Below are 11,219 nucleotides of genomic sequence, written 5' to 3'. Positions count from 1 at the left end.
ACATTTTGGGCCTGGCCTTTATTGATGATGTCAGGCCGAGGAGGCAGCTCTCAGGATTGGTCACATGATAGTAGCAAATGGGAGTGGTGGAGAGAGAGAGGATGGATACTGGACTGGTTGAAGGGTGTGAGAGAGGGCGTGCTGTGTGGATGGGAGGGGGAGGAGGTGTTGAGGAGAATGGAGTGTGTAGGCTGGATTAGTGTGCACTGGAGGGAGAGGAGGATGGCTTTATGGAAAGACATAGCAGGATGATGCTGGTATACTAGGCACTGAATGGAGGGGAGAGATGAGATGCATGGCAGAGAGGGATGATGGGCAGGGCAGTCTCAGAACCAATGTCATCAAAGAAGGGCGCATTATGGTGTTGGGGAGGGGGAAAAGCATAACTGAGAGTTCGCCTAGGATGTAGGATACCCATACAGCGGCCCTGAGCCCGAGGTGGCAGAAGATTAAGGTGGTCGTAGTAGTGGAAGGTACAGATTAGGGTTGCCTTTCTAGAGATTAATCCCCCTTATCACCATTACTATTTGCATAGGATTCATTTTATCAATGTTAAGGGGAGTCAGCCATTCATACAAACGAATCGGCCATCTGTTCCCGTCCAGGCTGCGACTCTGTGGCACGTGACATCCAGCTGTTCCTCACAGCAGCTCTTCCTTTGCGCCTGCAGTTGGGCTCTGATGTAACCGTATTGCAAGAGTCGGGCTACGGCGCCCGGAAATGACGCAGTTGGGCGTCTCTGGCAGGACTTCGCCAGCTTTTCCCGTCTGACCTTGAGCGGAATTCATCCGCGGAGGTCCTGGCCGGCTGTCTGCAGTTGTGCCTGTGTAGAGCTTCGAGGTGCGCGGTGTCAAAAACCGCGGACTGCGACTCCGACAGCCAGAAACCGGCCGGGAAGTGGGTCTGTGCCGGGCACCAGAGCGCTTCCTTGCTCGTGACTGCCCCGCCGGGCGACGCTGGCCTGATCAGGCGACGCTGGGGCGTTCGGGCGGGGAGGGCTTCTCTTCCTGACCTCGCTGGGTGTCCCACGTGGTTAGAGACTTCCAGAAAAGAAGGGGCTTCGGTAGCGTGCGCTCTCTTACGGGCGCGTGACGGGTGGAGTACGGCTCTGTGTGTGCGCGCGTTCTCTCCTTAGGCCTTGTCTCTGACCCGCATCATGCTGAGCGCCGGGGTCTGCGTTTCCCGTCTCCTCCAGCGGCCGCAGAGCCGCCGTGCCTCCCGCAGTCTGCTCACCTGCGCCCGACAGGTAGGGACTGGCCGCGGAGGAGCCCTTGAGGCCACGGGGGCAGTCTGAATGGGATGGATGGACCGGGGCTCTGATGCCGCGAAGGTGGTGGTTCTCTCTGCTCTGTTGGGGCGGAAGAGGAAGCCGGAAGTTGGAAGGTTATAGTCTTCGTTTTGTAGAGAGCGTCTCTTTCTCTTAGCCGCTCTCTAAATCCTTCAGGATGGTTGCTGGTAGGCTGGCTTTCTGTCTGAACTGTAACAATCCTGTAAGTAACAGCGTCGTATATCTGGCGCTGTTACTTACAGGATTGCTTTCTTAATGAAAAAAGTAGACTCCATTAACTACCTTCAATGTATTCTCTTTTTGGCAGATGGTTTAATCCTTCTTCTGTTTTGGCAGTAGTTATAATGTAATCATCTTCCGAATAGGGTTGGGTGGCAGAGTGTTAAACCCTTGTCCTCCTGTTGTGCAGTTTCTCACTCTGCCAAAAGGCCAGGAAGGTACCATGCTGTACTTGCCGCCTAGCCGATATTCTGGTTTATTTAAAGATATTAGAATATAGTGTACAGATTTAAGGAATGTTTACTGACAAACGCATAAAAATGATCAAACTATGTGTGGGGTGTAAAAAAAAAAATTATAATTTTTAGGTGTCCTCAGAAAATTTTAAAATCCAGGCTTCTTGAGTTTGCTTTTTAAGAGGGCCAAATGATACAAATTTACACTGTTTTGGAATCAAATATTTGTAAATTTGAAAGCCAGCCTGTATCAATGTGCCCTAAAATGATTGGGTTAGAAACTGGTTGAGTAAGTGGCGCTCACTCTCAGGAAAGGAGGTACGGGGATTTGTCATTGGTGTACCAAAGGAGTCTGCTTTGGTTCTGATTCTGTTCAACATTTTTGTTTACAATGTTGCAAATGGGCTATTGGGAAATGTTGGTTTACTTTTGTGCAGATACCAAAAATCTGCAACAGCATAGAGATCCTGGAAAACATGAGGAGGGATCATCCAGTGAGGCTTGAGCAAATGGTGTAGTATGGCATTTTAAGATTTGGTGCTAAAAAAAAAAAATCAGGATTATGCATTTGATTTGGTGGAATAGCTGCCTAGTGATTATAGTAGCAGGCTGTGAACCAGGAACCGAGGGATTCAAATCCTGCTGACACGCCTTGTGACCTTGGACATGTCACGTCACCCCACTTTATATTGCCTTGGGTACAACTTAGATTGTAGGCCCTCTGGGGATAGGGAAACAACTACAGTACCTGAATGTAATCTACTTTCAAGTGTCACAAAACCTGGAATATAAATTTAAAAATAAAAAGGGAGAAGTACAGTATGGGATGCAGTGTTGCAAGATCTGATGGTGTGCATATCTTATGATTCTAATTTGGTGAAGCTGTTAGATAAGGTGACAACAAAAGCCAAAAGGATACTTGAGTTCAAAAAAAAAAAAATTGCCTCTGTATAAGTCTCTGGTAAAACCTCATTTGGAATATTGTATATAGTTCTAGAGACCACACTGTCAAAAGAACATAAACTTAATAGTCCAGAGGGTAGCTACCAAAATGGTCAGTGTTCTTAATCATAGAGGGTATGGGGACAGACTTAAAGATCTAAATATGTATACCCTGGATGAAAGACACAAAATGAGATCTATGATATAGATTTAAATACTTGTAAGTATTCAAGGCAGAGAGCTATGCTGCCGCTTACCCAACAAACCAAACTTAATATTTCACTTGGAAGCAGCTCCATCACTGCTCTCTACATTAATAGTGGGGGTGAAAGGGAAATAGAACCTAAGGTTACTAAGAGCCAAGAGAAACAGATAAGTATGAGAAAAAAGAAGTGTGAAGCTTGCTGGGCAGACTGGATGGACCGATTGGTCTTCTTCTGCTGTCGTTTCTATATGTAAGAAAGGGATGAACGTACAGGAGGCTCTGAAATGAGGGGTCATGAGATGAGGGTGAAAGAGGGTAGATTCTAGTATAATCTAATGAAATATTTATTTGTTGAAAGGGTGGCTGACTCACAGATCAGTCTGCTGTGTAAGTGGTGGAAACACAGGCAGTGTCAGAATTCAAGAGAACCTGAGATAAGCATTTCTGAGGGAGAGGAAGGGTCTCTAAAACTGAAGATGAGATGTGGCTGGGCCATATGGGATGCATTTATATATATATATATGTATGCATTCTTTAAACTTAATTTTAAAGCTGTGTATGTGTGCAAAAAGGTGTTTTTCATTTAAGTTGCGTGGTTAGAAATTCCTGTGAAGTTTAGTCTTGTAGATTTTATTTTTGCCATTTTACCTCATGACCACTAGCAAAGGTGGTCATCTTTTTTGAAAGCTTTGGAGCTGGAGAAAATCTTTGCATTTTGTTTGTTTCTTTGAAATTTCTCTCTCCTATTTTACATTTTTTGCTCATTATCTGCCCTCCCCTCACATTTTGTAACCCAGTGGATGCTGCCAGCAAACACCAAATTTTGGGCAGCCTAGCACTTGCATTTTTTCCAGCCCTGCACTAGATTTCTGCCATACTAGTCTTGCACTGTGCTTTTTCTTGACAGTGTAAGACCAGTATGGCAGAATCAGAATTTTGATTTAAGGTCACATGATAAATTTTATGAGTTTTGTAATTCCGCTAATAGAGCTGTTTAATTTTCTTAGGGTTCCTGGAATGGCCTTAGTCAAGATATTCTTGGAAAAGTATCAAGACGTGATTATGCGTAAGTTACACTCTGGGAAGAAAGGCATGTTATGTGACTCTGTGATTCTGGTACAGATTTTATTGCAGTTGCTCCTGTAGTTACCCCCTAGTCAGTCTGGTTTTCAGCTTATTTATTTATTTATTGGTTTTTATATACCGCCGCTCATCAGAGATATCACGTCGGTGTACAGAGAACGAAAAATACGCAATTGCGTTGTACATAAAACAGTATGTTAACAACTGAGGAACAATACATTAAAACAGTTAAATGCAGTAACAGGAAAGATTATATAGATAATAAAAATATAGAATAGCTGTAATAGTACAACTTAATATAGTACCAAGAGATAACTGTAGGAAGGGATAAGGGGGAGGTATAAACTTAAATTGATGGAAAAAAGAGAGAGGGTCAGGGAGGAAAGGATTATATACATGTGGGGCTGTTAAATACAGCAAATTCTTCAGTTGCATAAATTAGCAAAGAGGGTGCTAGGATTGAAAGAAAAGGAAATGAAGAATCTGGTGTAGAAAGGAGGTAGGAGAGAGAGGTCGGAAAGAGGGGTAGTACCTTCAGTATCTTAACTTAAGGATAAAAGATTGATGGAACTAAGGGGGGGGGGGGGGGGGGGGGGGGTAGATAAAGGCTAAAAAGGAACACGTAAAGGTCATGTGTAGGCTTGAGTGAAGAGCCATGTCTTGAGCTTTTGCTTTTGCATATCCATAATGATAGGCATTTGAGATTTCCATGTAGAGCATGGAACCAGACTGACTATTGGGGGTACTCCAGGACTGCTTGAGAATCACTGCTTTAATACATGGGACAGTGTTGTACGGACTAGCTTTTCAGATTCTCCGTCAGCAAGCAGGCATGAATGAGCCATTATGTGAGGGTGATGTCATTGATTATCACAGATACGGACCAAGCTGTCAGAGCTCAGTCAAAACTATTGAGCATCTGCAGGAGTTCCTGCCCATGTTCTGCTTTGTGAGCCCCTCAGAGCCTCATGAGCTCTGAGGAGCTCCCAGTTGCTTAATATCTTTTTTTATTTTTGACCTCGTTGCTGCTTAACATTTTTTTGCCACTGTCTCAGCAGCCCCTCAAACAGAACGTTCTAAATTAAAAAAAAAAACAAAAAAACCCACCCCCACAGAATCATGAATATGGAAACATCCAAGGCTAAGAAGCCCCAGCCCAGTGACTTCAAGGCTTATATCTATAGGTGCTGGATACCCATCACAGATAAGCAGGCTGCTTGTTACAGCTGCATGTGCCCCGACCATGACGCATTCAACAGCTATATCTGTCTCCAGTTGCAACCAGTAAGAGCCCTATGCCTCAGCCCGAAACTGGGCAGTGGAGACATGCCTCATCTAGGAAAAACACAGCATGCAGGAAGTCAAGACAAAAATCTCTTCTCCATCTCATTCCTACAAGCACAGGAAGGTTCCTTCTCACCCCCACTCGGTGCTGGATCCACCTCAGGTCAGGGGTTGAGTAGGATGCAGAAGGGTGCCCAAATAAAGTAATGGACCCCCTTTGGAGCCATCTCCCTTAGAGATGAAGATAATTCGGTGCCCTTGGCAGAGGGCTCCACAGAGTGGGCCCCTCCTTGAGGTTGAGGGAGAAGATAACCTCGTTAGAACAGATCTCATTATCCCTCATGGTGCAAACCTTCCCATGGAGTAGCGTCATGTATTTTCCTCCAGACCCTAGGGAGGACCAGGTTGCTATCCATGTCCTCTGCACAGAACTCTCACATTCGAAAGCACAGTCAATCTACTTGGCAAGGCATGCCGGGACATCAGTGTAATGCATTTCTGTGCATGAACCCAGAAGTCCTTCCACTAAGGCACTGCCCATGGACTGTTTGGGAAGTGTTGGCATAGCTGGTGCAGAGTACCTCTGAGCTGACCGCTGCCATGACAGAGTGCTTCCACAGCTGTATGCTCAGCCCTTGGTAGTGATGAACCCATCTGCTTTTCTGTAGAGGATGTCTCTTCTCCAACCCCAGCCTATGGAGGCCCAACTGTCAAAGCTAGGGAAGAATTTCTTTGCTCCTTAAGCCCCTTGAGACCAGAAAGAGTGATTACTCTCTTCTGTCCAAGATGGAGGAAATGTTCCCAGTGGTGCATGCCTCAGAGTATTAAAAGGTTTCTCGGATGACATTTTGCCTGGACAGATGTGCTAAAACAACTTTCCTTAAATGAAAATTAAATAAAACTGAAATCATCTTCCTGTCTGAAGATTGCAATATAAAGGAACTGGATATCTAGGAGCAGAGGAAAGTGCAAAAAAAAAAAAGCATAAAGTACAGAGAAAAACACCAGTAAAGTGTAGTATAGGAGTAAAGTTGATGTGGAAGAGTGCTTTAACAGCACTAAATAAGATACAAGCTATTAGCTTGCAATTTCTACACTATCATACCGTTTTAGAATAGCAGACTGGCCCTGCACACGCTCATCAGGTAATACCGGTCTTATAGGGGGGCCTATAGATGAATCACTGATTCATCTATAGGCCCCCCTCCTCAACTCATATTCAATGGAATAACCATCCCCATATCAAAATCTGCAAAAAACTTAGGCATAACCATCAATACAGATCTCTCATTAAAACAACACATATCCATGCTAACTAGGAATTCTTTCTACAAACTTCAACTCTTAAAACGGTTACGTCCTTTACTTTTTTTCCACGACTTTCGAACCATTCTTCAATCACTCATCTTCTCCGGATTGGATTATTGTAATTCTCTAATCATAGGTCTTCCAGAAAACACACTTCACTCACTCCAGTTAATCCAAAATGCAGCAGCACGTATCTTAACAAATTCTTCAAAAAAAAATCACATTACCCCAATACTTCAATCATTACATTGGTTACCAGTTAAATACAGAATACAGTACAAAATTTTATCCATTATACACTCTCTCATTTACACTCCCAATTCGGTCACACTATGCTCCACTCTCCGAATTTACAAACCAACTAGACATTTAAGGTCACTGGACAAAAATCTTCTCGACATTCCTTCACCTCGACAAGCCCGCCTCGATATTACTAGAAAAAGAGCTTTCTCAGTCATAGGCCCCATTCTGTGGAATTCACTACAAGACTCCATCAGAACCATATCTAATTCCAAACAATTCAAAAAATCCTTAAAAACTCATTTATTTCGAATTGCGTTTCATATACCACCCACCAAATAATTACATCACACTCCCAGAATACATACATATTCAGTTTGGCACCAGATTCCTCTCCACTTGACTACTGACTTGTTTTATGTTACCTATTTTTATTTTAAACAATTTTTTATTTTATATTAACGAAATTTTTGTAATTTTATATTCTCCATAAGCTATTTTACTCCTAATTAATCCTTAATTTATTTTTAGTTCTATTTTTATTTGATATTTGTAAACCGTTTTGATTAAACATTGTTTGTTTGTAAAGACGGTATAGAAATACTTTAAAATAAATAAATAAATAAAAATAAATACACACACAGAGCTACCATAATAACTTTCAGGCGTACTTAATGGCATCAACAGACTCAATTACTGAAGTAAGAAAGCGAGCAAGCCTAATCAGTCTCAGGCCTTAAGCTTGGACAATCGTTCCAGCGAATAGAGGGAATGACTGAAAATCTACCAGCACATGAAGGAAAAGAAGCTACAGAATTAGCAAAAGGAGTCAAAAACTCTTTAGACGAGGAAAGATAACTAGAAGAAGCAAACATACAGGGGAAAGTACAGAGAGCTACACCAGAAACCCCCATATGGATCAAGATTTGACAAAGTGAATTCAAATCTATAAATGAGTGAGTGATAATTGCAGCCTAGGATAGTGGAGTATGGACAAGATGGTTCATAGCCAACATAGGAGCAAGTGATAAATTGGACAAAATGCAGATTCTGCGGAACACAACCAGAAACAGTTACACATTTTGTTGGATATGATGTGTTGATGTCAGAAGGCTTCTATACAGAGAGGCCCAACAAGGTGGCACAGCTTATTCATTGGAAACTCTGTAAACACTATAACATTAACATACCATACAAACACTGGGGAAAACAACCCTAATAGAATAGAACAAAGAAGTTGTGATCACCTGAGGCATTCCTGATCCTGCCAACAGGAATATCGATGCTAGAAAACCAGATATTGTGGTGAAGAAGCAAAACAAGAATAGTACTGCCGATAAGGTGTCAGTACCCAGTGACTGTTCAATGGATCACATAAAGAAAGCAAAGATCCTTACATATCAAGAGATGCAATCAGAGACCAAGAAAGTGTGGCAGAAAGATACAGAAATAGTCCCATTATATTGGTTGCCACTGGCCTGGTTTAAGAAGCATTTCCAAGCACAACTTCATATGTTACCTATAAAAAAAAAAATATATATATCTATATATATATCTATATATATCCTATGAACTCCAGAAAGCAGACTCTCTAGTACAATGCAAGTACTAAGAAGGGTGTTATCAGTAAATTTGGGAGACTTGGATAACCTGGCTTATGAATGAGGTTCATTCCTGTCTAGGTATGTGCAAAACAAATCCATTTGGCGAAACTGTCCCTGTGCATGTCTCTTCTCAAGAGCTTCCAGAGTAGGGAATAAGTCCTTAGCATTAGACATTTCCCCCTCAGAATAGTGGAAGTCTCCTCAATCACCCTCACTCTGACTTGCCTCAGGATATGTCCTTTCTGGAGGATTTCTGCTCCTCCATGTTTTTGGGTAAGTGCTGAGTGTTGGGAAGGAAAAGATCCTGAGAACATTGTCCTGAAGCTTCACCAGTTTCTTCAACCTTCAATGGATTCTGTGGCTCTTAGTTCCCAAGCTTCTTAACCTTAAGATAGGGATGTGACAGACACAGATATGCTTGCCAGAGGCCAGAAAAATGAATTTAAAATACAGGGTCCAGACTTCCCCAGGATTTTGGGTCATGCACATATGATCACACCAGCATGCTTCCCCCAAAAGCAGTGGATGTATTTGGGAAGATGGTCTTCCAGGGGCCCATGCTGGGTGCCTTGGTTGTGGCTCACAGCTCTATGCAGTGCGGTACCTGTACAGATGGGTACAAAAGCTAAAACCTCTGGCTTCTGACCCAGACCAAGCAGATTTACACCGAGCAGTGGAAGAATGTAAGCATGGTGGCCAGGACTGAAGCCAAACTGACTATGTGAATGCGAACGAGCAGCTGTGGAGAGGATGTACATGATCATCTTGCAGATGTCTTGCACAGGGGACAAGTTTGGTGATAGTCGCTATGTGCTGAGGCAGGGGATCAACCAGCTCTCACCTGATGCTGCTATTTTCGTGATAAGTGACCATTCTTCCAGAGACACATCTGCTGTTTTTAGACCTGAGGTCTTGGGAGGGAAAGGCTCTGCAGCAGACACAACTTAAGGCCAGGTCCAGTTTTTAAATATTTGGAGACCCACTTTCCTGCCGCCTCCAGTAGAGGGATGGGTTCAGTCCTTCCCTCTCAGAATGGCTGTTTACCACCAAAAAAACCTGGTGGGGTCCTGAAAATTGTGAAGCAGAGGTGGTAGCCATGCTTCCCAATTCTCATCTCTCATCCTTCTCCGACCTAGCGGATTTCAGTTTTCAGCTCTGACACGCCCCCCCCCCCCCCCAATCTGCAGAACTGTAAATGGACTCCCACTACAGAAGGTGGTCATATCTATTCCACCTCAGGAGTGTTGCCAGGGATACTGTTCTGGTATTTGCTGATCATTCCCTCCACTCCCCACTTTCCATCTTCCTCCAAGGAGTCGGGGAGATTAAGTCCTCTATTGAACTTGAGGAGGATGAACAAGTTTGGTATGGGAGAGGTTCTAGAGCAAGAGTGGCCAACACTGGTCAAGAGCCATAAACAGGCCAGGTTTTTGGACTCTCCACAATGAATATGCATATGAGAGATTTGCATGCGCTGCCTCCATGATATGTAAATCTATTTCAATCATATTCATTGTGGATATCCTGAAAATCTGGCTTGCCTGTGTCTCTTGAGGACTGGCATTGGCCACCCTGTTTTAGATGAACTCCCTCCAGATGGTTCTCCCTTTCATTCACTCAAGGGATTGGATTTTTGCTCAGGATCTGAAAGATGCTTGTGCCCGCATCCCCATTCACCCTGCCCCTCAGAAGTTCCTCAGGTTTGTTGTGAAGGACATGCACTACCAGTACAAGGGTGTTAACAAAATGCCTGGCAGTAGTGGCAGCACAGCTTTAGTGACAGGGAGCCTGTGTGTTCCCATACCTGGATGATTGGCCGGTGATGGGTCCATTCATCAGGAACTGGAGTCCCTTGAAGACCATATGGCTTCTTCAGTCCCAGAAGTTCCTGGTCAACTTTGGCAAGTCAAACCTGGTTCCAGCTCATAGAATTCAATTCATAGCAGCTTGGATAATTGTGCTGCCCATCCAAAAAAAAACAAAACACATTGCTGTTGAGTCAGGTAAGGTCTTTCTTCAACAGAACCAAGTGTCAGTGAGGTTTATCCTATCCTCCTTGGTGTATATGGTTCCTCTGACTTGCCTACTTCTGAGATTTCAGTTGGGCCTTTGAAGCCAAGGATATCAAGTCTATCAGTCCTTTGTCCCACCAAATCTCGGTGATCTCTAAGAAAACTGCATCCCTTTGAATCCAAAAGCTCTAAAGGTGGGTCTCACATTGCATATTGCACTGCATCAAGGGGGCATGTTGAAGCAGCATGGCTCCAAGGATCATGGTCCCCAGTGGAGTCATCTACATGCTAACCACCTGGAGCTGCAAGTCATCTACTGTGCTCTAAGGGCTTTCTTTCATCTTTTGGGAAAGAGAATGCTAACCCAGGACGAAGACCAAGTAGTCACGTTCTACATAAATGAGGAGGTAGGGGGCTCTTATACCCTCTGGCAGGAGACCTTTCGAATCTGGTCATGGGCAGGACATCACAATGCCCATCTCCCAGTGACCTTCCTTTTGGGAATTCAGAACACTGGACAGTCTCAGCAGAGTGTTACAACTGAATTAAACATTACTTTTTCAGTTGCTAGGGAAAGCCAGGGTTTGACCAGTTTGCCTCAAAAAACAACTGAAAGGTTGAAGTTCTGCTTCATGCTTCTGAGCAGCTATACATCATCTAACACTTCTTGTGCTAGTTGGTCTACTCTGTGCATACCGACAGATTTCTCATTGCTAGGACTGTCCAGAAATGTCTTTGGGGCAAAATGAGGATAATCTGCATAGCCTGACCACAAGTGTGGTATCCCTATGTCACTCG

General features: G+C 43.7%; 1 protein-coding gene across 1 annotated transcript in view; it reads left to right on the top strand.

Moving 5' to 3' along the window:
- The first annotated feature begins 751 nt into the window (after positions 1-751).
- Positions 752-11,219, top strand: part of HSPA9 (heat shock protein family A (Hsp70) member 9) — an 85,810-nt gene continuing 75,342 nt past the window's right edge. Inside the window, 2 exon segments of the mRNA XM_029583357.1 lie at positions 752-1,246; positions 3,898-3,956. Of these exon segments, the coding sequence (XP_029439217.1) occupies positions 1,157-1,246; positions 3,898-3,956 (149 nt within the window). The 5' untranslated portion in view covers positions 752-1,156.

This window comes from Rhinatrema bivittatum, chromosome 18 (genome assembly GCF_901001135.1).
Source record: "Rhinatrema bivittatum chromosome 18, aRhiBiv1.1, whole genome shotgun sequence".
NCBI lineage: Eukaryota > Metazoa > Chordata > Amphibia > Gymnophiona > Rhinatrematidae > Rhinatrema > Rhinatrema bivittatum.
This window is presented reverse-complemented; position numbering and strand designations above follow the sequence as displayed.